Genomic DNA, 27,778 nt, shown 5'->3' with positions numbered 1-27,778 from the left:
AATTTATTTTTCAACATAATCTCCCATCACACTAATGCACTTCTGCCATTTTCCTGGAAGGAAAATGGGATACTTTGCAAAAAAAACTACCTTGCAAAAAAACCTTTCCTGGTTGAAAAGCTTTCCTTGGATACCTTGCAAAAAAAATGTTGCAGTGGCTTAGCTCGGCTATGCCAGGATATACGTAGCGTTAGCAAAGGTTCAGCTGATTATTATTAGCTTTCCTGGTTGTCTAGATTGTCAAGGATTAGCTTGATTGTCATGCTTACTGCTGCTCCAATGACACACACAAACGCCAGTCAGAAGCGCAGCGGCTCCAGCGCAGTGTCAGACGGCGACTGCACAGCGAGCGCGCGCCGGCGCCAGTGCGTCTACCACGGCTACGACGTCACTCCTCTGGAATGCGCAGACCGGCGGCGGTGAGTCGCGCGCGGCGGCGGCGGAGTGCGCGAGAGGTGCCGGCTCCGGTGGCTCCAGTGCGCAAGCCGTGTGACATCACTGATCCTTGCGCAGCACGGCTCCTGATGTGCCGCGCGAAACGGGCTTGGCTAGGCCAGTGTAGCTAACGCTACAAAAAAACTTTCTTCCTGGTTGCCAAGCCACTCCTCTGTGGCAGTTTGAAGTGAGTTCAAGTCATGAAACCTTATTCCCTTGGGGTGTTTCTTCAAATTCGGAAATAAATAAGTCACTCGGGGCCAGGTCGGGACTTTAGAGTGTGTGGTCGAGCTGTTCGAAACCACACTCTCGAATGGCAGCCTGGCCAATATGAGACCTGTGAACCGGGACGTTGTTGTGCTGGAGGAGGACACCTCTTGTCACTAATCCCCAGCGTTTTCCACGATGGCTTTACGCAGTTTTCGAAGAACGTTGGCGTAGTATTCGCCTGTGACTGACCTACTGTTTTCAAGATACTCAATGAGCAGGATCCCCTTTGCGTCCCCAAAAAAGTGTTGCCATCACTTTCCTCCCTGAGCGTTGGGTCTTGAATTTTTTTCGGGGGAGAGAACCCAGAATGCCTCCATTGCATAGACTGCTGTTTTGTTTCTGGGTCCCACTGATACAGCCACATCTCATCCCCAGTCACAAGGCGGGAGAGAATCTTCTGGGTCGCTTGAATAGAGGTGCAAAAGTTCCCTTGATGAATGCACGCGGTGGTGTGGATCTTGCGCAGAGAGGTTTCGTGGCTCCTATCGTGCCGAGACCTTTGACGCACTGCCATAAGAAATGTTCAATTCTCCGGCAACTTCGGACACCTTGATACGGCGATTATTATCATAAGGCTCTCTGCTGAGGCTGAATGGTCCAAATCAGTTGAAGTGGTCGGCCGCCCTGACCTTGGGTCGTCTTCTACGTGCACACACGTCCACGTTTAAAACTAATTGAACCACCGAGCCACTGTAGCATATGAAGGACATTCACTGCCATACACATTCACCATCCTACTGTGGATTTCTTTGGCAGAGCTTCCTTTTTTGCATAAAAATTTGATAATGCTCCGGTACTTGAGCTTGAAATTGTGGGAGGACGCCATGGTTTCACTGACTCATGCAGACCAAGTAACGAACTACAAGGCTTGATCTGCAGACCTTGCTAGGCTGGAGAGATGACCTAAACAAAAGGTAGAGAGATCACTGTCAGATGTTTGGTTATAGCCAAGTTGCAAAACTTTTTGATCTCATCATGTAGCGTATCCCCTCGTAGTTGGTGTTATCACATTTGGCATTTCCATGAATAGTTCATGTGAAGGAGGAGATATAATAAATGTGGACCTTTGTGACACCTTCTGTATCATAAGTTTTCGCTTGCTGAGGTGGGAAAAAGAAAGAAAATGGTCAAGCAGGCATTTGCATTGTGACTTTCTTGATAAGAATCTGGGAAATAGTGTTGCAGACACTGAAGTTGTCCTTACTTTTAATGGAATGCCACATCCATAATTGCCAACTAGGTATATAACATTATTTCAGCCCAACGTTTCGGGGCTATGGTCAGACTTCAACAGGGGTAGATTCAGGTGCTGCAACAGCATCTTATGACTCCGAAACATTCGGTCTAATTAAACCTAGTTGGTTGGTGTTTGGTCTGAAATAAAGTTTTTCCTAGCCAGATTAAATTTAATGTGTATTTAAACCTGTATCTTACATTTTGAATGGAAAAAATTGGCAGTTCTTGTCCATACACAATTGCAGACTATGGTTCTGCATACTATACAAAATGTATGGAACACGAAGTTTTTCTTCTTTTTCTTTTTCATCTTGGAGCACTTTAGAGGTTGCGATTTATTACTCATTGATACACCAAATTAGTTGGCACAACTTGAAGCTCTCAAATTAAACTCAGGTTTCCTGTGATAATTGTCTTCTTGCCTTGTGGTGATGCATGGAGACATTGCGGAATGGTATACAGTGGTAGGTAACTACGGCTAAGCATATTTATGATTTTTTCTTCTCTTTGTACATCAGCGGTGGACGACCCAAAATTGATGGGACCTGACGGTATGGAAAAATTTTGCGAAGATATTGGTGTCGAGCCTGAGAATGTGAGTTCTTTATTTTGTTAGACAAGCTGGTTGGTATGTGAAATGTTCAGCTTGTGTAGATCATCTCTTATGTGCTTTGTGAACTGTGTAAACGAGTGCATACAGTCTGTGTCTTCTTTCTCATCTGCTAACAGATGCTCTAGAGCGGTACCACCCGTATGTAAAGTTGTTGCATTGGGTGCACATTGTAGCCTAATGTGTGTGCTCTCTTTGCAGATGGGACTGCAAGACTCTGGTCTTGCGTAAATATCTCTTCTTGAGAATGCACCAGTTAAGACATTTCAATATTTCTCACAGACAGTATGAACATTTCTACTCGCATAATTCTGGATGTGTTCTATTGTCATGAATCAGACTTGCTTGATCTCTTTTAATTTATGTGACAGTGGGGCAAGTGTTGTGCACTTAAGTCTTTTTGTATGGATGTGCTATGCAACAGCATCTCTCTTAAATTCCTAATTTTTCTCCAGGTAAATACAAATTTCTACAGATAAGTATGGTACCAAAAACAATCTGGGGCATTATTTCAAATGTGGTAAAGAATCCTTCTTGACTTGTGTGTTGCTGAAATCAGCTCAGATGCCATCATCTTCCAGCACTACAGCCCCATTTTGGTTCACACAACAGACCAAATACCACATTGTTGCAGGGTGACATCGGATATTTGCAGTGACTTGTTCATGTTTATGGTCCATATAGGCTAATCAAGAAGATCAGTTTTCTGTCCTAAAAGGGAGCACAGTGCTTCATGCTCGAGACACCGCCTTCCTTTTTTGAGGGTCTAATATCTCGCAGGAATACCGACCACCGCGGCTTCAGGCTCGGCAAGCCTCAGGGCCACGTCAGCCGTCGCCTCACATAACCTAACGTGCCGCTGTGCGTGCGCTCGGGCTGCGAAAGGGGGAGCACAGAGGGCTGCGCACGCAAGAAAATACAGTATTACCCTAAGTTGGCAGAAACAATTTATTTGTCTCCAGCGACACTCAGTACTGCACAAATGCCCGGTGCCGGGGTGACACAGGAATCAAAGTGACTCCCGTGCCAACGGCAGAACATACTCAAAGGGGGCACCGCTAGCGCGTCGCTGCGGGAGAATGACTCCCCACGACACGTTGCTAGGGAAAAGTGTCCCCGCGGCTATGCTGCTTGCTCTTGTGATAACCAATGGGTCCATTCGCAAGAGCTAAGGCAATCTCCGTTGGCTTGTGCCTACGATAAATGCAGCTGGACGTAGTATGACCATGTGTGAGCACTGCCTACTGCTCTTCGGCTTAACATTCGTAAAAGGAACAACTCAAAGGTACACGCTCGTCGTAGCTCCACTGTGCTCCTGTCATTACAATCCACACCTGCCAGTACAACAGTAGTAGCTTTTGCATGTCTGTTCATTCTTACTTGAGGTCTAATTCTGTTGCAACAACGTGGCCCAACAAGCAGGACGCTCCTCTAATGGAAAGTGGTGAAGTTTTCGGTGCTGCAGCAGGCCTTACATGCTGCTTGAGACATAGATTGCAAGGGGCATGAACCACACAACCCAACTAACACTCATGCGTGCTCAATTCTTAGCTACAAGTTCGCAAGGTACCAATCTGTTAACATTGCTCTCTTGAGTGACCTTTAAGAACAAGCACTCCAAGTGTATTGAAATCGGAGAATGTGACATGGTTCCTTACATTTTCTTGTCAAATGTAATCCTTGATCATTTTGTTAAAGGACCCCTCAGCAGGTCTAGAAATTTTGAGCTGACAAGCACAGTGCATATTGACACGTATACATGTTTATCTTTCACCGGTGGCCGCTTTCCACCGGCTAACAAATGTTAAACGTTATCGCTCGGCGCAGGACGCGCCTGTATCGGAAGTTTCTAGAACGTTATCGATGCTTCTTTTCGTTGCCTGTTTTCACCGACGCTTATGTTATCTGATTGTGTGACCGACGCGAATTGTCTAGAACTTTCTGGAAGACACGCGGGCATCAGGGATTAATCTGGAACCTTCGATGACTCAGGTATAAAAGCCGACGCGTCTCGCCGCTGACCAGATTTCGACGACCGCCGACTGTGTTCGCCGCTTTCGTTGTGCTTCGAGTGTAGTTTGCTTTTGCGGGCACAGGTTCGCCCAATAAACAACCAGTTTCGTCATACACAGTTTTACTACTGTTTACTTCAGCGTCACTACTACGTGACAATACAATGCACGCTCACAATCGTGTCTGCTAAGAATTACATCACTACACATTGCAGAACGAGCTGAAATTTCAAACTAAATGCCATTTATCCTTCTCCTCGTGGGTGCCGCACTCCAAGCCGGAGGGTTGACGTATATGCGCAAGTGCGCCTACATATATGTCTGTGCCGTGACGTCACTCATAGCGACATGCGACTTTGAGAATTATTCAAGGCAACATCACTTGTTTGTTTAATCTGTTGCCTTAGTAGACGAATTAAAGTTTAGAGAAATAATAAAACATACAAACCGAATGTCTGCGTGTTTTTGTTTTACTTTGTACTATAGCAAGAGAAATGTACTACCATTTCATCTGCTTGTTCCCACGTCGTGCAGTCGCACGTGCAAGAGAATGAAACTGTCATTTTCTACCGTGTTCCAGCTTGCGATCATGCTCTATGATCCACTTGTGTCTGCTGCAGTGTTTGTGTAGCACTGACTTGTACTGTTAGTCAGCTGTTCTCGTGCACAGTGGGCAAAATTGTGCACTGCGCGAAACGAGACAAACGAAACCGCTCGCATGAGACACCGTCAGCAGAAGTGTTCCGCGCAGCAGAAAAAGCAAGCAAAAATAAATAAAGGATGCGATGCCCATGACATCATGTAGTCCTCAAGCTTCGGTATGGGAAAACTCTGGGAAGCAATTTCGTTTGCGAAAGCTAGACGGGGCAAGTGGAGAGAGTGTCTTTGTTGATGGTGAAGTTTGCCTCCTGAAATCATGGCACTAAAATATTTCCATCTTGGCTATTAAGTAACCACATTGAATGAATGAATGAACTTTTATTTCCCTTTTTAAGAAAGGGGAGAACCACATTGAAAAATTCTTGCAGTAGAACGCTTCCTAGAGGGTACGTATTAACTTCTGGCATACAAACAAAATTTTTTATGTGGCCTGGTGAGGGGCCCTTTAAAGGCAAAACATCAGTTGTGTTACTTGAAGTGGTGAATTGTGATCTGGCAATCCATACTATGGTTTGATCAGACATCCTATCATTTACAGACTATCACTTGTGTAACATAGTTGTGCCAGAATTGGCTTACTTCATTTCTGTTCTTTCCATATTTTGTATTTCTTATCAGATTGTCATGCTAGTACTAGCGTGGAAAATGGGTGCCAAACACATGGGCTTCTTTAGTGAAGAAGAGTGGCTCCATGGTCTCTCATCACTTCAGTAAGTTTTCTTGTATTTCTGCATGCTGCATGCATAGTTTAATAGACAGTTTTAGCATTGAAGACGTGCAGACATAACATACTTTTGCCCATATAACCCACACCCCCATTTACAACACCCCGGAAATAAAAGAAAAATGTGTGCATATAGCGCACGGAAATAACTGCTTACAACAACGTTCACATTTTTGTATCATTCGTGACTCGTCCTCATTTTATCTTTGACCAGCAGCACTGTTCTCTTACTCTTACTCTATGCTGGTAATCTTCAGCTTCTGCTGCTCTGTAAAGGACTGCCCTTGAACACAGCTCGTCATGATTGGGGGTCTGGTTCACTGTTTGCTATTTAGTAATACAGCCAAAACTCACTGTGGCAGCCCGAAAAGAGGAGGAGGAGGAGGATTGGCAATCACGAAAGAGGGCAGAAGGCATCTTAAACACATGGGTGCGGATAGAGGGCGAGGTTCCCAGGAGATTTAAAAAAAAATTGTATAGCGAGCTTGAGGTGTTGCTTCTCGGCCGCTCGCACAGGACTGCTGTAAAGCTACATCTCAAGGTGGATTTCACGATCCGCAACCCGAATGTACATTTAAAATTTTTAATACTTGGTGTGTGTAATACACGGGAAAATATGGTAGCATTTACATATGCATCTTTACTAAACATGGCATAGACGTTTAGCATAGACGTATACTGCAATACAGTAAAACCTTGTTAATTTGGCCCTCGTTAATTAGGAAAGTCGGATAATTTGGACTCATCCTCTGGTCGTGACTGGTAAATGCATTATTCAATGCAATCAAACTCTCATTAATTCGGACGTATTTGTCCGCACATCGTTTAATTCGGACAACTTTCGGAGCTCAGCGAGCTAAGAGTGCCACAAAAGAGCAAGAACGGTGCTAGCGTCCAACCGAAACGTAGCAGCGGAGCCTGCATCGCCATAGTCATCAGCGGAAATCATACGTGACTGACAGCAACGCCGGAACTCTTTATTCTTGCGTTTACCGCTACGCATAACACCGCGTTGGTTGCTGGCTTTTATAATTGCCGCCATCCATGATCCCATCTACAGCGGCCGTGGTTTCTTTCGCAGCGTAGAACGCTAAACTACTGTCAAACAGTACTTTTGTTTTGACTTGGTATGCATCTCGGCTGCGTGCCTAAAAAAACTGCGTAGTCGCCATCCATGATCGCATAGATAGAGACCACAGTTTCATCCGCAGTTGTTGCAGTGAACGGTAGTTTCGTTCGGACTCTGTGTGTGTGTCGACCCTGTGCCTTCTGCACCACAAAGTCGCCGTTCATAATCGCGTTGATAGCGGTCGCGGTTTTCTCCGCAGTGGTTGTGGAAAATATATGTTTCGTTCTTTTTGTACAAAAGTACAGTCAGCCGCAAAAGTTACTGGGCATGGGATTCCCACAAGATCTACACAATGGTCTATGAAATTATTTCTATATATAGAGGATTCACTTTTATGATCAAATGGGAAATGCAAAGGGAGGTCATGACTGTATTGGAACCTCCTGTCAAAGTTAGATGTTAAAAGGATAACTATACAGCAACAGAAAGATGTCAAAGCACTAAAATTACTGTTAATATAAGAAAGTAGATCAAAGAAGAGGAAACATAAATATACACCAAAGATGAAGAAAAAAGATTACGTAAAAAAAAAAGACAAATATGCAAGTATCTAATCCTAATAAATTAAGTGTGAACCACATACACCTAACAGGAAGTGTGTGTACATACATACTGTTACGATCAAAGGTGTTTATTTACAAATGCAAGGATGAGTGATGATAGCGGAAGGCTTAGCTGGGGCTTAGCCGGTCATAGTCCAAAAACACCTTGTGCTCTTCTTTCAGCCGTCGGCCAGTCTAACGTAGCAATATATTGCGCTGCAAGGACACTTCAAATGCTAAAAAGTCTGTGCAATATAGTATATGTGAACAGAGAAGAAATTAAAATTTGTCGTGGGAACCTGCGTCTCGTAAACTTTTGTAGTCAACTATAGCTTCACGATTATTCTTTCGCTGCCAACACTTTCACACTCATGGATAAGTGAATGGAGTCAGTCATTGCAACAAATGTTCTGTGTGCATTAGTTAAATGCAGTGCAAGATGTTGCCATGAGCGTTGCTCGTCACGTCGGCACCTGGTATTCTGGTACTGTTATGTCTAGACTAGAAATTTCTGTAAAGTCTATCTGATGTAATGAGCAGCAGGCTACCTGGTCTGGTTTGCAACATTTCAGCTTAAAGTGTGAAATCTGTACTGCAAGCAAAGGTCGTATGTGTGGTTCTTCTACATATTAATCCGTTAAATCACGTTGAGTAATAATAAAGAAATGTATGTCATTATTTGCTGTTCTGTGCAAGTTCATGGCTAGAATTACTTTATGCATAATATAATTTTCACCCATACAATTTGCAAGAAAATGACACTGAGTGCAGTTATGTTAAAATGTGTTTTCAAGTGCTGCCAAGACTTCCATCTCAGCAGCGCTTGAGAATACATCAATTCTGTTTAACTAGCCTTTATTTGGTCCCTGTTAATATATGTTAAAATGTTGCCTTCATATGTTTGAATGTGGCTTCATGGCAGTACACTTAACGCTGCTGTGAAGCCATGTCTGAAGGCAACATTCACAATTAACCTCGTATCGCACTGCACTGAGGCTGCACCACACATCCACAGAGAGCAGTGATGAAACCAGTGATGACTCGCAGCAGTGTCCCAGAGATTATGATCATCTGCTTTTGAGCAAAAAGTATCATGTTAGATTGTCGGCCATGGCAGCCACACTTCAGTGGGTCGGTATGAAAAACGATTCTCTACTGTAACGCCGTAGCTCTGCCTAGCTTCTCCCCACAGCAACGCAGGGACGAAGCTAGGCAATGACGTCACTCCAGAGTACTATATAGTTCCGCATCGCCGAGGCGCGGAGACACACTTTGCCTGGTGAGTTTACCTGCCGAGCCGCTGCTAGAGGCATCGGTTGCAGTGATGGACACCTGGTGCGTTCGGCGCGAACGCGGGGAAACATGGTCGGCGTCGGAAGTAGCTTTATGCGTCCCACTACTTAGAGAAGTGAAATTCTACGCTAGAAGGATGAGCGGCCACAAAGCCAATGTGGAAGAAGACGATGACGAACGTGAGAGCAATGCCACGTGCGCGTTCACGCGGTTGTGCCGAGGTGCACCAACCTGCCAGCTGTGGAAGAAGACAACGACGCTCGAGAGAGAACCAAGTTAAAGCTAATGAAAAGCCAAGTTAAAGCTAGGGAAGGGCCACCAGCTTCGCTGTTTGCGCAGACTTTACACCACTAGTGTGAAGCTGCCTCCATTTTTTTTTTTAGGGTGCACGTTAAGGACTCCAGGTAGTCAAAATTATGTGGATTTTCCAACTTTGGCATCTCTCATATCCCAGGTGTTGCTTTGGGATGAAGTCGTGAATCAGTGAATGCAATGGCATCGGGACATGCAATATACCGTATTTACTTGAATCTAGTGCAAATTTTTTTTCCAATAAAATGGGTCCAAAAATTGCCTGCGCATTATAATCGAGTACGACCATAAATTTGCGCTACCATATTGCCATCGGCATTTCAATATAGCCACCTCCTACGCACTTCGAGCCTAGCTCCCGTAGCTTCGACCATGTGCTGTAGTACGTGTGCTTAGGCATTAGTCTACCAATTTAGTTAAACAGCGAATGTTTACAAGTTTATACGGCCGATAAAACTACTATCCTTACTTCGTATAGCTGTCTGCTAATTTGCTGTCGCAACCGATGCTTCGCCTTTTGGGCGAAACTGGGACTTTTTGGTTCATCGCAACTTTAGTGTATTGGGAGTAAATCTTGAGCGATAGTTGCATTTCTGTATGAAAACATGAGGTGCGCGGTACTGTAAAGGATTTTTTTTTTTTTCCCTCTCTTTTGGTCACGGAAAACGGGTGCGTGTTACAATCGAGGGCGCATTGGAATCAAGTAAATGCGGTAATATCAGCACAATGCGTTGGCGGGGGCTAGTTGGTGCGAATCCATACTTGCTTGTTTAGCGCAAAAACAATGGACAAAAACAATGTTGTTTTTGCACTAAACAAGTAATTGCGGTAATATCAATTTCTGTAGCTTTGCCTCATGTTCATAGTCATGCCCAGTAGCCTTTATAAAGATTTTGTTGTTGTGTGGCTATTTGGCACAGGTTATGTGCTTGGGTTTTTTCTTTTTCAAAGGATTGTACTAAATAAGGCACACTTTTTGTGCTGCATTGTTTATATGTGTGCGTGTGTGTCTTGCCAGAGCAATAGCTGTTCCTTACCAAATGGCATCTTAGTTACTAGCTCATTATCAAGGTCCCAGCTGGACAGGACATGCTGGTTAGGGCATCAGTCGTAGAGTGTGTAAAGTAGAAGTAGAGGCTTAGAGGCTTGCGCCTGTTGGTGGATCTTTGATCAACGAAAAACAGCACACATAAGAAAATGGGCATAAAGGTGGAGACGACACTACACACTCACATTCAAGGTTATGTTTCTTGTTTAGAAATCATTGCTGCACTATTTGTAAGAACTAACATGAAGCCACAGCAGTCTTGTTAATGTATACAAAGATAACCAGAAAATTGTTATGAAACATGCTCTCACATTTGTAGGATTATCACCAAGCTATGTTAATTGATAATGGGCATATTGTCAAAGTTAATGAAGCAACAATTTTTTTATTGCGATATTTTTTTAATACAGTTAGACAAGAGCTAAGCATTCCATCTTTCACCAGACAACTTGCTGCTTGAAGTTGGAAAGAATTGAATTTGAAAATTGAGGCGTCAAAGTGAAACGAGACCTCACCTTGAAGCATTTTCTAAGTTCTAGTAATATTAGTAGTTTGCTTGGATAATTTTTATTCTGTAGGTTCACAGAGTGATGCAGAGACACATAGCTTATCATATCTCAAGAGTTAGCTCATCTGCATGCCGGAGTTCTGTGAACCATGCACACATGCTGATAATTTTCTTTTACAGGTGCGACTCCATTCAGAAGATCCAAGGAAAGCTGGACTACTTGAAGTCTCTGCTGAATGACCAAAATCAGTTCAAGAGTATCTACAGATATGCGTATGACTTTGCTAGGGTGAGCTCTTATAGCTGCTCAAGAATGTTGGCACCATTGCTCTTTTGGGCGACAAAAGTTTTGCTCAGCAAATTTCAACACTGTAGCATTCTGTTATCAGCACAAGAAGTATTAAAAAAGGGTTGCAAACCTCAGCACTATTAGCATAGCTGTGAACTTTTATGATTTTTTGTTAGATGGCTCAATGTATGGAGCTTGTTTATGATTGTTACACCAATGATTACGATTTTTGACACGAAAGTGTTTTATGCCGAGCTTCACCGAAACTCTGTCTCATGTATGTGTGTCACGCAATCATCATCACGCAAATCTGCGAGTTGGCGATTCTTTGTCGCTTTGTGCCTACCTAATGACTAGAAGAATAGGCATAGAAAGGTTTGCTGTATTAAAGGAGTTGTGCTCTTGATGACATATATTTGTTGCCATGTGGACAACTTGGCCGGCATCCTGGACACCTATAAGGTTGGTAAAGATGGTAGTGCTTGCAATTCTTTTGCAGTCTAACTCGGTTGGCGTTCCTAGTGCTTTTCTAAGGTGATCCCCGACAACCTTCACCGCTCGGTGGCGCCACGGCGGCTCATGCAGTTTTTATGCGCCTGTTCACCTTTAAACGTGTGTATGGGTGCTCGTGTGCGACGTCGCTGAAGCTCTTAACGATGCAGCTTCGCCACACGTGCACTCACCGTCACGTCGGACATACCTATGACGCCTGGTAGCCTCGGGGCTGCTGTCTACATAGCGCAGCAGCTGGCCTCGTGTGCTTTTTATCACTGTCGTTGCTTCGCCCTTCGAGCGAAACCATATATAATAAAAGACTGTGCACATTTATGAACTTGTATTTGTAAATGTGCAACGAAGCTGGCCACTGCTTTAGAATACACGTTTCGCGTTCTTCTTATAACCAATTGGCAGTTTCTGTAAAATAAGGATCCACCAATTTTTTTATTTGTCCAATTTAGGGCAAAACTGATGTTATAAAATACAAATACAGTAACTTCCATTAAATATACTCCGGTTAATATGATTTTTCAGTTAATTTGATCTTGACTGAAGGTCCCGGCAGGCACCCCCCCCCTCCATGCATTTCTGTGGGCCCAAACTGTTGTCATTTTGATCCTCAAATTGGCCTTCGTCGAATAATTCGAAGTTCATCAGTCAGCAAGCACGCACCTGACCCCTAAGGAGACCTCAATAGCAACCCCTTTAATAGCAGCTTTTGTCTCGGCGGAGCTTAGCGGACAGTGTATGCTTTGAACAAACGCTATCTCCTGTAGAAAATTCCTATTTTTGGCCTGCCCTAGGAGGATTTTCAAGCATTAATTGTAGCTCTCAATATCTGATTACGATATTTACCCGATTTTATCGTGTGTACTTTAATTTAGAGAATAAGTAAAGGACCGCACAAGGAGCGATGGAACGAAAAATGTGTGACCTAACGTTAAGAGACAGGAAGAGAGCGGTATGGATCAGAGAGCAAACGGGGATAGCAGATATTCTAATTGACATTAAGAGAAAAAAATGGAGCTGGGCAGGCCATGTAATGCGTAGGATGGATAATAGTTACAGAATGGATTTCGATGGGGGCGAAATGCGAAAACACCCGTGTACTTAGATTTAGGTGCACGTTAAAGAACCCCAGGTGGTCCAAATTTCCGGAGTCCCCCACTACGGCGTGCCTCATAATCAGAACTGGTTTTGGCACGTAAAACCCCATAATTTAGTTACAGAATGGATACCAAGAGAAGGGAAGCGAAGTCGAAGACGGCAGAAAACTAGGTGAGGTTATGAAGTTGGGAAATTTGCAGGCGCAAGGTTGGAATCTGCTAGCGCAAGACAGGGGTAATTGGAGGTCGCAGGGAGAGGCCTTCGTCCTGCAGTGGACATAAATCTAGGCTGCTGCTGATGATGATGACTTTAATTTTAAAGAAAATTGAGCTGTAAATTGCCTGTGCTGTGCAATCGGACACCGCCTTTGCGGCATTTGTACGCTTTACCGTATAGCACGTATTGCGGCGAAGCTGACTTTAGGAAAGCGACCGTCGATGTTCAATACATATTGGCCCCTTGCCAATTTCTGTTGCTAATAAAATCAGGTGCACATTCGATTGTTGTTTTGTATCTTTAATATCATTTCTAAATTATTTTTCTGCTTTGGACTCATAGAAATTGGGTGTGCAATTGATTCGTGTGCGTGTTAGAATAGGGAAAATCCTGCCAAATGATTCCGTGGTGTGTTCTGGCATATTATCTGCATCTCGTTTAATTCAACCCGCTGGATAATTTCATCAATTTCATCGGTCCCGTCAGGGTCAAATTAACGGAAGACGAATGTACAACCGCCGAATAATTTTCAGAGCTGGATTTTTCGGACCTGCTGAATTATTCAGATGCATATCCACAGTCTATAAAGGCAACCAATATATTCGCTGCCATTACATAAATACTTTTTTAGTAAACTTCATTAATAATTCCGTTTGTGGTGCTGGTCATTTCAGCTGTGACTATAAAGAAGAGCCTGTTCACAGCATCTCTACAAAAGATATTGAATGATTTTAAAAAATGATCATCTTGTGTAGTATAACAATCTTTAGTATATTTGGGCTTCAACCTTATTATTTTTCCAACTATTAAGGTTGGCAGGTTGATGTTATACCAGCAAGAACATGCTTGGCCGGTGCAAGCAGGCTGTAGCCATCATCCATGAAGACTATGCCAGCGGCTTTGGCAGGATTGGGCTGTAGGTAGTAATATAGTGCGCTGTTGCTAACTGCATTGAAGTCTGTATGGTAGGTGGTGATGTGCTTTCTTTTTGCCGTAGGTGTTTCTGGCTAGCATCGCATTCCGATCAAAGCCACATGTCAGTGAATTGGTTTCACTTAGTGCAGTCAGCTTAAGATGTGTAAAGAGGAAACACTTTTGCAAGGAAACTGTCAGCAGACAATAAAACCTTTCTATAATTGTAAAGCTGGCAGTTAACTAAAAGCCTGCAAGGCAGTTTTTATAACTAATGGCAGCATAGTCCTTTTTGCAAACAGCATCTACAAGCAGAGCATGGAAAATGTAGGCATGGCTCTCGTGATGAAACCAAGTACAAGAGAAGTCTCAGCATGTGCAACTAGCACTTTCGTGTTCATATCAACTTTAAATGGTGCCACAATTAGTTGGGCAAATGTGCAGTGCAGAATAGCACACTTACGAATTGTGAAAATGGTCTATTGTGTTCCTGGTACATAGTGGAAAATACCACTATTTAAACTTAACCATCGTTGAGCTTGAACTATGTGTTTTTCACATTCCACTAGACATTGATTTTGACGTCCGTCTACAAACAGCACTACTTCCTGTTAGCGGTTGGTGTTGCACTGCTAAGCACAAGGTCGTGGAATTAAATCCCGGCCACCGTGGCCGTATTTCGAAGGGGGTGAAATGCAAGAACGCCCATGTCCTATGCATTGGGGGCACGTTAAAGATCCACAGGTGGTCAAAATTAAGCCAGAATCCCCCACTATGGCGTGCCTCATAATCAGATTGTGGTTTAGGCTTGTAAATCCCCAGAATTTAATTTTTTTTAAACTACTTCCTGTATATAGTTTGAAGGCTGCACTATGTTTTGGTCAGATTTGTTTATATGTTTGACAACCTTGGGGGCCTCAAAAGTTAAATTTTGTTTGGAGAGATTGTAAAAATTTGTATCCAGTCCGTGTCACACTTCCCAAATTTTAGTCTGCAAAAATATGCACATTCTGCAGATTCAGTTGCATAGTTTATAAGTGACATCAGCTTTGAAAGCTGGGCAGCTTGTACCGGGTTATCCGATTTGAGTCTCTGCTTGTGTAGTCTGTAAACTTGTGCCGTCGACTGCACATGAATGGTAAGAAAGGTTATATTTGCCACAAAATTTGACAGAAGCAAAAGGTTTATTAACAGCTGCACAAAACTCAAGTGGAGAGCACTTACCTGTGCTGTGCTTCTTGCCTGGCTCAGAGCAGGCATTGTTTGATGACGGAACATATTGAAATTTACAATGCATACTTAGGTTTGTCGTCATTTTTGTATACGTTTTCTCTTAGGACAAGGATCAGCGTAGTATGGACATGGCGACGGCAAAAGCTATGCTGCAGCTCCTTCTCGGCAAGCATTGGCCGCTGTGCGCATCATTCCACCAATTCCTCGAGGTAAATATTCTTTCACACATTTTAGCCCCTGTAGTTTGCAGTTTAAAAGCACACCTTCGCACTGTATTCACAACCATGCTTCATCAATGTGCCATGCTCATTCAGCCTGCTTTGTAACATCGGGCTGTAAAAACCAACTCTTCCTGTCGCTGCGTACAACTTATGTTTTGTATCTTTAGCAGACATTATTTTCTGTTCACTCCATTTAGGCCGTTTCGTGTTTTTATGTTGAGCATTTTGCTGCGTATGCCTTTTTTAGTTTGATGTGCAAGTGTACTTCTCTGCCAACTGCACGCACTTTTCTGAAAGAAAACAATATATGAAAGGAAGTCAAAAAGTAAAAGGACTTTTGAGAAAAGGTACATTTATTCTAATGATAGAAAACTGAAACATACATTATTTTTCTACATAACCTCCCTGCACTTCAACGCACTTTGCCCAACGTTTCACAAGTTTTTTTTTTTTTTTGATTTCGTCGGAAAAAGAAAGTTTTTTGTTTGCACCTGTTACCAATTTTGCATCACATCAATGACTTCTGCATTGGTCGTAAATCTTCCCCTGAGCGTTTCCTTCAATGGCCCAACATATGAAAATCGCTTGGAGCCAGGTCTGGACTGTATGGCAGGTGTTCCAGTAATTCGAATCCTAACTCCTTTACTGTTTTGGCCGTTCGTTTGGCAGAATGTGGTCGAGTGTTATCTGGCTGCAGGATGACACCTCTTCAGTTTTCCACGACGTTTGGATCTCATTGCAGTTTTCACTTTAGTTCGCAGCATATCCCAATAGTTCTCACTGTTCACAGTTGCACCTCTTGTGGTGAAATGAATGGTTACCACACCTTCCATGTCCCAGAATAGTGTTAGCATATTCTTACGAGCTGATGGTTTACGTTTAAATTTCTTAACTTTTGGTGGTGACGAGTGTTTCCAAACTATGCTCGCAGCCTTACTTTCCAGTTCATGCTGATTACCCAAGTTTCATCTACAGTAACAATTTGCTGTAAAAATATATCTGCTTCGCGACGATAACGAGCCAATTGTTAACGAGAGATGTCCAACCTTTGTGCCTTATGCTGCGCTGACAATTCTTTCGGGACTCACCTTGCACACACTTTCTGAAAATTTAGCCTATCGTGTAAGATTGAATACGCTGAACCATGACTGATATGTAAAGTATTGGCGATGTCATCGTCTGTGATTCATTTGTTCCTCACCATCATACCATTCACCATACCTTCAAAGACTTTCAAATTATCCTCAGTCAACGTCGATGGCCTGCCCAATCATTCCTCGTCACATAAAGAAGTTCTTGCCTGTTTGAAATGCTCTATCTATTCGTAGATCTTGCTTCGCGATAAACAACTGTCACCATACTGCGCTTGCATTTGGCAAGTAATTTCCGCAGGTTTAACACCTTCCGCAAACAAAAAGCGAATCACTGCCCTCAGTTCCTCCTTGGTGCAAATCGACAATGGAGCTTCCATGTTTAACGGGCTGCTACACTTTTCAATAGAGGCAAAATGCAAAAACACCCATGTGCTTGCGTTGTAGTGCACGTAAAGAACCCCAGGTGGTCAAAATTAATCCAGAGCCCTCCACTTCCGCGAGCCTCATAATCAGAACTGGTTTTGGCACGTAAAACCCTAGAAAGAAGAAGAGAAGGTCTGCTACACTCTAACGACTAACACAGGAATAAAAATGACTCGTTCCATAGAAGTGTTGCAGATGACAGTAATTCAGCACTGGATACTGGCAGTGTTACCAAACCCTAGTGCGAGAAATTGCAAAAGTCCCTTTACCTTTTGACTTCCCCTCGTACATATTCACTTGTAAAAACAGCGCCTCTGTTTACTTCATGTCTCATATTGCCACGTCTTATCATGTTGCAGATCAATGTGTCTTGCCATGGCATTCGTTTGCTTCAGATACGTGCAAATACAGCTATGCATAACCTGCTAATTCTTTTCGCCTTTATTTGTTAACTGATTCATTCCCATTGCTTACTTATGCAGCAATCCAAATATAGAGTGATAAACAAGGACCAGTGGTGCAATGTCCTGGAGTTCAGTCGCACCATCAAGCCCGATCTTTCCAACTACGATGAGGATGGAGCCTGTGAGTGCCTTTTCTGATGTCTGTTTTCAGTTAAAGAGATGAGTGTCTGCATGAGTTGTGCCCAGTGGCTTGTAGACGGTGCTTGTACAGTCAGGACCAGTATGAAAGGGAACAGCTGAACTATGTTTAACGACCACGAATTTTGCTTGTTTTTTATCTGAAAAGACAGTACAGAGGGGTGGATTCTTTTGAGAAAAAGCGCTGTGTGAAGTGTAAGTGCTGCAGTAATGTACTGGTTATGTGTTTTCATCAGCCGATGCATGCTGTAAAGATCCTGAAAGTGACGTCTAAGTGCCAGAATTCACTTCCATCTGCAGTTGGGGTATTTATGCATGGTAATGCAACTTGCTCTATCTCGTTGCATGCAGTGGTGGTAGGAAAACGAACAAGAATTTGCGTGCAGCTTATGATCAACACTCTCTGTGAATGAAGGTAGCGCCATGCAACATTGAGCCGCACAACTATGTGCAGAATAAATTGTTTTCCAGTGTGGATGCATACATTGTGTGACGGTGTGCAAGAAATATTTGGCAGAGTCACAGACAGATGCAGCTGTTTGCATCTTTCGTTGTCCTGTGTGGTGCACACTGCCACAGTATGCAACTGCATCAACTCTCCCAGTGTTTTATCATGATGCGTGCATCTTTCTTAGCATCTGCAATTCTTAGAATGTTTCTTCTTGCCATGCTATTAACTCAAGCTGTGGTACTATTGGTAGATAAACGTGTGGTGTGTGGACGCTGTGTGTTTGGATCCTTACATTGTGTCTTTTGTCAAATGCAACGTCGAGCACTTGAATTCCAATGCGCTTTCCTTAGCTTTAGCTACTACCATTGAACCGCGATGTAACGAATGCAGATGTAACGAAGTAAATCTAATATTTTGTTGGCTATCCTTTATTTCAATGACAATTTTATTGTAAGGAAACTGAAAGTGCAAGATCTATGAGAATATGAGTTACAGCAAGGCGAATATTTGTTCGCTTGGCAGCTCAAAGTATGTAGTATTCTGGTAGCAAAGATGTCGAATATGTGTACAGTGCAATCCGCTTATAACGATACCACATATAAAAATATATTGCTTATAATGATGAGTAGATATAAGAGTACCAACTTATACATTAGGGCTATGAGAAACAAAGCATACATATAACAATATGTTAAGATTCCATGTCGGATACAACGATCAAATTTTTGTGCTCTGAGTAGTGCTTTCCATGCAAGCTGAGCTTGGCATTTGCGTTGCCAAGTTCCCCTTAAACAAACGATGTCGAGACGGGGCGAGAAGTTTGCCTATGCGAGTTTGTACCGGCCATCCGTCACCGTGCAGCGTGTCCCTCGTCCTGTGTGCCAATTGTGAAAGCCTTGGAGACAGAATGCTGAATCAAAAACTTTTTCCTGATAGTTTCCGTTAGCACCGAAAACGGTTTAGTTATGGTTCAACTCCAGAGCAAAAAAATAATGGCTAAGGTGGTTCAAGTTCATTTGCAACGAGCATATAACTAAAGAATAATTACAGGAAAATAGCAAAAAAATTATTTTTCACAGAAACTCAATGCTGCTGCTATGCTGCACTGAAAGATTACATAGTCAAGAGTTCGGCGGAATACCATCTGGCAACAAGGATACATACTGAAGCAGAAATGAACACTCGCCAAAATTGGGAAAAATAAAGAGAAAACAGGTTGACGTTTCAGGGCCCCTACGGGCCCCTTGTTCACAATAACAATGAAGATGCACAGACTTTGATTATGTACTGCGTAGATGGTGCAATGAGCCTGGGTAGGTATATGATAGGTGCAGATGTCCTGTTTAATTGCGTGTGATGTTGTCTGGATGTAGAATGATTCAAGCTGTAAGCATGTAGAGAAGGATTTTTCCTTAGCGATGATAGCTGCCGTGTCCTAGTTGATGTGGGCTGTCTTCTCATGATGCATGGCCAAAGCATTTGATGCCATGTTTTCTTTTGCCACATCGTACTGGTGCTGCTTCTTTCTTTTCCTAAAATTGCCCGATTCACTGATGGAGGTTGCATCACAGTATTTACAAGGAATCTTGTAAATAATGCCTGGATAAAGGTCATGCGCGCCCTTCACGCGCACCAGCTGACAGCAAAGCTTTCTGGAGGCAACATGAGCCATCTCATAGTTATTAAAAATTCTGGCTAGTGCCTGACTTACACCACACGCATAAGGCATAGCAACGTGTTTTTTCTTCTTAAGAGCTGCTTGGCGGATAGGTGCTGAGGCCCAACATTCCTGTTGGGTCAGTAGGGTACGAGGGTAATCATTAGTGCTCAAGTCCTACCTTATAGAGTTCAGTTCCTGGCGTCGAGTCTTGAGACTAGAGCATATACGAAGGCCCGGTCAAAAAGTGCTGAGGCTACTGACCACTTGTGCAGGGGTGGGACTGTCCAAAGTAATTTTGGCGCAATTTATGGAGCAGGTCAAAATGCATTTTGGAGCAGACAAAATAGCGTTTTGGAGCAGCTTGGAGCAGACAATTTCATTTTGGAGCAATTTGGAGCAGATAAAATTTCAATTTGAAGCAGTTTGGAGCAGGTCAATCTGAATTTTGGTGGAGTAATGGAATACGGCAGCACACTTCTAAACCATGACGAAACGCAATAGTGGAAAATGTTCTCAAATTATGCAGTCCAATCGATGCTGTAACATAATTTCTGTGTCACCATATGTCACCGCAGACCAAGAGAGCCGCAATCAACCCTGGGCTGGTATAATCTAAAACTATGTGAATCTGTTTTGTTGCAATAGCAATTATGTGGACACTCCAGGCGCATTTCTGGCGTCGCCATGATGTTCCATACAAAGTCCAGGAGCGATAACATCATCGCCGCACGCGATATACTGCATGTGCGAGTGAAAGCGTGAGGATGAGCTGACGATGGCGGCTCAATCTCACGCGCCCGAGAGAGGAAAGCGGGTACGAAGCGCGCCGTCTCCCATCGCGCCCAAAGCACCGGGGAGAGGGTTCGTTCTACTGCGGCGGCTGCTGAGTATGGGGTGGCAGCGCGGGCCCTGTCTTGAAAGCGATCTGCGATAGGGACATAGTGCAAGTCCTGATAGCTTCGTGTGCGCTGTTTTCGCCGCTTAGTTTGCGTTTAAGCGAGGCAGCACTAGCTTCTGCTGCCGCGCTTGCTCACTCCAGCATTTTCCCAGCGAGTTTCTGCGGTAATCGAGTGAGATGTGTTCATGTTTGCTTGTGCGTGTGTGACACCATGTTTGTTAATTTAGTTGGTAAGCGAATATTTACTCGTTTACACGGCCAATAAAACTACTTTCTTTACTTCGCATAGCTGTCTACTAATTTTCTATCGTAATCGATGCTTCGCCTTTCGAGTGATACTGCGACGTTTTATTCCAAATCCGCCATTAGCCCTTCGTGATAGGTGAAAATGGCTCGCGCCTCGCCCATGTGAGCATAAAAGCAGATTGGAATAGCTTTATGTTACACCGGCCTTGGGGACTCAGACGCCCGCCCGCTTCACCCGCTGCAGCGCGTGCCTCCAAGAGATCTAGTTCGCTCGCAGTGCTCTCAGCCTACTTTTTGTTGTTTTGCACCTCAGCTAGGGAGCGCTGCACCGCTCGGCCCACTAAACCGTATTCTAGTACACTCTAAACACCATAGAGTTAGTATACTAACTCTAGAGGAAATGCTGGTCGAAAAAAAGTGGGAATGGCATGGTCGAAGAAAGTGGGAAAGGGTGTTTCATTTTAGCGGCACTAAAGTTTTTTAAATTGCCTGTGGCAGGTAGCACAATTACAATCCTTGATTTAAACTACTCGATGAGGCAGCCATTACTTTCAAAATGCCTAATTGTATAATTAACATAATTACGCTAATTATCTTTTTAATTAATGATTTTACTGCACATCTTTCAATCTACGAAATATAGCCGCCGAGTTCGCAAGGTGTATCCACTTGGAACGAATTCTCAGGATTGAAGCATGCAGTTTCGAGATATTAATTTTCAAAGTGTCCAACGAAATGCATGGGTGTTCCAGTTAACTTTTTGAGGAAAACGCTGTTTTATGCATTGAAGCACAAAGTTAACTGGAACGCCCGTGCATTTCGTCGGACACTTTGAAAATTAATATCCCGAAACTGGCTCAGTCCTGAAAATTCGTTACAAATGAATACACCTTGCGAACTCAGGGGCTATAATTCATAGATTGAAAGATGTGCCATAAAATAATTCATTAAAAAGTTAATTAGCATAATTATGTTAAGTATTCAATCGGGCATTTTGATTTCTCATGGAAGTAATGGCCGCCTCATTGACTAGTTTAGATGAAGGATTATAATTGTGCTATCTGACACAGGACAATTTTAAAAAATTTGGTGCAGCTAAAATGAAACACCCTGTATGTTATACAAGAGCCTTCATGGCTCACTTCATTGATATGTAATGTCGATGGCCCAGTAACACTTCATGGCAAATAAACAACAGCACACTGAAAACAAAGACTAAAGAAGACGTGGACACAACACACCGCTTGTGTTGTGTCCACGTCTTCCTTCGTCTTCGTTTTCAGTGCGCTGTTGCTTATTTGCCATGAACCATTACCAACTCCCCCAGTTTTCCATCCTCCCCAGTAACACTATTTGAATGAATGGCCTGTTATGTTGCGCTGTCGAAGAGCTCAATACTTGCTTTGCGGACAAGCAACAAGTATGTGGGCTCCACTATCTAAAGTACTTTGTATGCATCACAGTCTGGCGAGTCCACGCGTTGGATGCAATGCCAAGTATTTTCACATTTACACGACACCTATATTCTGCCCCTGGCACAGTACGCTGAAAACAGCACCTACGGTGCTGCTATGTTTAATATCACGGAAATATAGTGAGAATTTACAAACGAGGTAGCATAGTTGAGTCACAATCATAGGCAATGCATGAATGAAAAGCTCCAGAAAAGATGGCCAACCTTCTCGACCTCCTTTCAGTTTTACTCCCAGTTTTGGTTTGCAGGCACACTGAGGCGTATTCTGTGGCGAAGTGCCTTCATGCTTATTGTAATCCATCTATGAGTATGTGTTGAATGTTCTAAATTTGAAATACGAGGTCTCTGCTGTTAGATTCGTACTCAAAATCGAGAATCCACTATTGCTTCTGAAAACCGTTTTTTCTTCGCAGTTTCGCTCCGTTGTGAGAAAAATTGTATAGTTATGGCTCGAGCATAAATAGTTTTTTTTCTGGTTTTCAGTTAAGTTAGGGTTCAACATCCTGTTTGGATAGCATCGCGAATTGGTGCCAGCTGCTTTGTGTTCTCCTCATCATCATCATCACCGTGTCGCACTTCTCTCTCTCTCAGCAAGCGTGGAAATGCTTGGCGGAAGCAGCGAACAGCCGACGACGCGGCGTAAAGTAGTGTCACTAGAAACGAAGTTACAAACTTTGCACGACTCAAAAAAGTATGAGTTCTCGCAGTCGACGATTTCAACGATATTGAAAACCCGGAGCGCCGCGATTGTGAAGGCTGGAACCAGTGGCCATGCGGATCAGTGGAAATGGAAAAATAGTTAGGGACCCTTTTTCATTGTTAGCAGCTGTTTCAAAAAGGCAGGCCTCATGCGCCAGTGTGAAACCCAACATGGTGGAAGCCATTGAGCTCTGGAGTTACTGACGATGAAGCCGGTGGTATTTCGATGGAGGAGTTTCTGACTGCAGGTTGTGCTGCCTCGTTCTGCGAAGAGATCTCTGCCTAGGCTATCGTTCTCGCGACGTAGGCGACGACAGCAGCAGCAACGACGAGATTGACAATGGGCCTGTCCTTAACCTCGATCCCGATGTTCGAGCAAAGTGCGGTGTCGTCGATCGAGACACTCATGGAGTTCGTGTACGTGCTAAAAGATTGCCGCCAGTGTCCAAGCAGCTGCTGGACGCAATGCACACCGTGGTTGTAAACCTGAAACTTCCGCGAAAGCAAGTGCAGATTTCCAACGATTTCAGCACGCCTAACGCTTAAAACGCTGTATAGAGGTATAAACAAACGTATTTTTACAGCCTACTTTTACAACATCTACTTTTTAGCGCAAGTAGCAAATTTAGGTTTGGAGCTATAAAGGTATATTTGACAGCATTTTTTTTTTTTGGCAGTCCAGATATAGCAATTGGTTGTGACAATCAAATTTTTCTTTCTTTTTGATATCGTTATAAGTGGACTGCACAGTATAACAGCAAGAGCAACTTGAAATGGCACATTCTGAACGTGCATGCACATTTTGGCGAATGGCTTGGCTGGCCTCCAACTGGTGGCAAATTTATTTATTTATTTAAACATACTGTTAACCCTCATGTGAGGGTCATTAAAGGGAGGGAATACATCACAAATACAAAACTGATATGCAAGGAACTTTGACGCATCATCAAACTTCAACAAAACATCATCGAAAAATATAAAAATAATCGAACAGGTGGCATAGAATGATTGACAGGAATGAAGAACATCAAGAAAACAATGAATGAATTTCAAGAAACAAAACTATCAAGAAAAGTTTCAAACGCTTTTACATCAGTGCATTCAGCTATATGTGCAGGTAGTCCTTTCCATTTTTCGATGACATCAGGAAAAAATGAATAGCGAAAGACGTTTGTGCGGGTGGCATAAGGACGGATGGGTGCACTATGATTTATTCTCTTGCTAAGCCTACCTGGTGCACGTATGTACCTGTTTTTATCAATCTTTACATGATCCTGGAGAATCTGAAATAATTTTATCCTGTTCCTCTGTTGCCAATTTTCTAATAGACAGTTTTAGTTTAGCGTGGTTACCGGAATAGCGGGCGTACCGGAATAGCGGGATCGAAGTGCGCATGCGCAGAACGCTAACCGACCCATACCATTTACCGTGCGCACGCTATTTCTCAGAGTTAACGTTACTGTGTTAGCGTGGTGTACGTAGTGTACGTAAAACATGGCGGCGGTCGCGGTCGCCCGCTTCGAACTGAATTTGGCGTTGTTTTTGTAGAATTCACTTTGTTCGTAGCAAATGACTGCGTAAACGGCTTTTGCTTAGTCTCATGCCGCTTCGCCGAGAGAGTGTTATGGCTAATCTTGAGGAATTTTCGAGATCGCTTCTCGTTCGAACGCGCCTAAGCCTAACAAGAGAAATTTTTTCTGAGATGCGAGCGCCATCTGTCGCTAAAGTCGGGAGATAGGCGCAACGACGGCATATGGCCTCTCAGATGGGAGGATTTTGGAGGCTATGGTAGACAGCTTGTACTGCTTGTCTGTTTCGTTGCAGATCGACGGACATGTGAAGTAAAAATACAACGCGCTCCTGGCTTCCATTGCGCTGCCTATCGCACTTTCCGGAGGCACACACACATAGAATTAGGTGCCCTGTGTATGCGAAATTCAAAGCGTAATGGAATAGCGTCCCGCACGTAAACTACGCTATCACGCTATACTAAAACTCTCTTTCTGCAAAGTTCGTTTGCGGAACGGTAACGCTATTTCCCGTAACCCCGCTATTACGCTAACACTAAACTAAAACTGTCTAATAATTCCAAATTAATTACATTAACTTATCATTTCGGTAACCGAGTCTGTTTTTTTTTTCTTTGTACCTAGAACATATAAATTGGACTGCGAGTCTTTGAATTCTTTCTGGTCTAGCCTTTAGACCTTTTTGATGGGGATTGCAAACTACGGCAGCGTATTCTAGAACAGGTCCAATAAGAGTTTTGTATGCCATTAGCTTGACGTCTTTGGTTGCGTTTCGTAACTTTACTCGAAGAAAACACAGCTTTTTGTAGGCCGCAGAGCACACATTTTCAATGTGTCTGCGCCAGTTTAGGTCATCAGCAATCAATACACCAAGATATCTGAAACTAGACACATTTGTTAAAATAACATTAAAATATGATACTGGAAGGAAACACCTTTTTCTTTCGGGTAATGTGCACGAAGGTGGTTCATGTGCGAAATGTGCCGATCATGTACGATCACATCAATTGCGTGGTTGAGGCAATGTGGTTAAGTGCATTTGTAATTCATGTTATTTTTTGAGTGCCATATAGTATCCATGGCAATCAAACAACAGGTGATCAAAATCGACAGGAGGTTGTTTCCTGGCCTATCCGAGACATTGTGCTCAAGTTTCTTTCAGATAGACCCAATGGTGATGTTTTTTTCTCTCTTTCTGCCAATATCAGTGTACATTTATAATGAATATCGAATATTGCGAACGTGTTTTTGTGTTGTCACATTCAACTTGGTTATAACAAGGCTCCACTCTATTGGCACCAATTCACAGCTGCTTCTGCTGATATGCCTTAGGGCATTCCCCCCCCCCCCCCTCGCCCCATTTCTCGCTAATCTGCGTAGCCATTGCAAGGTCAAGAACAAGTCAATTTTTGTGGGAGGTGCTTGTACCAAATCCTTGACTTGTCGCAGACTATAGGCACAAAGAGTTTTGACACGCAATCCTGGTGGCCTATTTTTCTATGCAGGGCCTGTGCTTCTGGACGAGTTTGTTGAATGGCTGCGTGCGAGGTATCCCCACCTACATCGTGCTCCACACACAGCTGAGGACAGTAGCCTTCCCTCATTTGGTGCAGCCTCGTGCAGCTGAGGGGAACTTGCCCTCTGCCACATCCTCCTCTTCCTTCTGGAGTACCCCCTCCCTCTCCCAAACCAGTGGAGCACTCGGTCGGTGCCCCGCACCTTGACTTCTTCCTTCTTTTGCACTCCCGGTCTCCGCTGCAAGAGTACGGCACTCGATGTCAAGAGGGCCAAAATTGTTTTAATGAACAGCTTCAGCCCTTGTCACCCTCTTGTCTTGCCTAACCGGCTTGTTTTCTTTAGTTAGGAACCGTACACACTACCTCTGTGCTGGACACCTGCGAAATTTTGTTTTGTCTTTTTTGCCGTATGGACATTTCACTGTGACAATTTTATTATTTTGTCTTGCAGGTTCGTTTTGATTTCAATGAGACGAAGCTTGAGAGAGTGCATTTAAGTTGAGGAGGAGTCGTTTTTGATTTAGTCAGCATGTGCTGCAGTTGTCACGAAGTGGGTTGTTTTTTCTTTCGTCTTTTGTGGTCATTCTCGTCTATTTATTCATGTCGGAGTGGAGCAGCATACAGCTTGCTTGCTTGCATGCACAATGCATCTTGCGACAAGAGCAGAGGTTTATCCAGAAGTTTTGTTGCCATTGTGGCCAAAGGCAGTGCCAACTGCAAGCGATGGCTTGCTCCCGTGATCGGCACGCGTGCCTACAAACTGCTCTTTCTTTTTTTTTTGGTGAAACGTGCATTTCCTACCCTCTTCCTGCCCCGATGTGGTTCCCTCAACGAAATTTTTTCTTCATTTGATATCTTTGTTTTCCCGATATCCTCACGATTACAAAAAGAAAAAAAATTCTCAGGACACTCCTCCCGCCCGCGACTAGAGCTCTAGTTGGCGAACGCGCCACACCCCAGCAAAGATAGTCATCAGGTGTGGCCTATCATGTTCAAGCGCTGCTGTACTGTGCCCTCTTGTCTGCCACTGTACCAAAGGGTGTTCCCACTTGGTGTAGTCTACCTGTGCAAGCCTCTCATTTTTATTTTGGGAGGACAGTTCTTTTTATAGAGTGTGTGCATGGGCATTTGGAGTGTGCGTTTTGTATGAGGTGGGAAGCAGCAAGCAAGTACCTTAAGCAAGTCAACTTGCATTTGTTGGCCAAGTATGTAGCAGGGCGTTTTCACGACAGAGAATTGGGCGAGTTGGTATACGTTCATGGCTGCGACAGCGCGTCTAAGGACAAGTATGGTGTCTCTTTTTTTTTTTTTTTTTTGGCCCTTGTCTTTAGTTGCGCTGTTGCAGCCATTAGGGCGTTATCCCGTTGGAGTGTCGGTAATTCAGGTGGCCTTGTTAGGTTTGGATTGCAAAGAGTGCTGCTACATTTAGCAATTTGCCATAGCAAGGCCCTACAAAGAAACTCTGAAAGGAACACATTCCGTAGATTGAACTTTCTAAGGATTTGCTTTGACTATAATACCTTGCAATGGTGTAGTACACTTTTTAACAGGTGCTGCTGCTCTTCCAAAAAAAAAAGTATGCTGTAATGAGACTGAACTTTTAAAGGAATAAACATTTGAACATGCAAGTATACATTATCAGCGGCAACACCTAGTCTTTTGCTTGTTTTTGCTGCAGTGCTTGCTACTGCTTAAGTTGTGTGCAAAACGAAATTGCTGCAGCCAACAAGGTTACAACTAGTGCTCTTCCTGGACCAATGACTATAGCACAAGACAAACAAAAATTTGTCAATGTGATCCACAAAGGTATCGTACAGAGGCGTTATTCAACAACTGCAACTACTTATATGGTTACCACTGATGATGGTTGCCACTGATCTTAAAAGTAGATCTTGCATTGTTCTCCGATCAAAATGCACCCACATGTGAC

The 27,778-nt window shown here is 43.4% G+C and overlaps 1 protein-coding gene across 3 annotated transcripts in view; it reads left to right on the top strand.

Moving 5' to 3' along the window:
- LOC119449440 (DCN1-like protein 5) overlaps positions 1 to 27,486 on the top strand; it is a 35,259-nt gene extending 7,773 nt beyond the window's left edge. For all 3 annotated transcript variants that reach the window (XM_037712614.2, XM_037712615.2, XM_049665204.1), the window contains 6 exons: positions 2,460 to 2,536; positions 5,842 to 5,933; positions 10,960 to 11,068; positions 15,139 to 15,243; positions 17,255 to 17,357; positions 25,837 to 27,486. In XM_037712614.2, the coding sequence (XP_037568542.1) occupies positions 2,460 to 2,536; positions 5,842 to 5,933; positions 10,960 to 11,068; positions 15,139 to 15,243; positions 17,255 to 17,357; positions 25,837 to 25,958 (608 nt within the window). In that variant the 3' untranslated portion in view covers positions 25,959 to 27,486. The remainder of the gene's footprint in view (positions 1 to 2,459; positions 2,537 to 5,841; positions 5,934 to 10,959; positions 11,069 to 15,138; positions 15,244 to 17,254; positions 17,358 to 25,836) is intronic.
- The last annotated feature ends 292 nt before the right edge of the window (positions 27,487 to 27,778 follow it).

This window comes from Dermacentor silvarum, chromosome 4 (assembly GCF_013339745.2).
Source record: "Dermacentor silvarum isolate Dsil-2018 chromosome 4, BIME_Dsil_1.4, whole genome shotgun sequence".
In the NCBI taxonomy this organism is placed as follows: Eukaryota; Metazoa; Arthropoda; class Arachnida; order Ixodida; family Ixodidae; genus Dermacentor; species Dermacentor silvarum.
The sequence above is the reverse complement of the archived record's forward strand: the minus strand, read 5'-3'. Positions and strand labels throughout refer to the sequence as shown.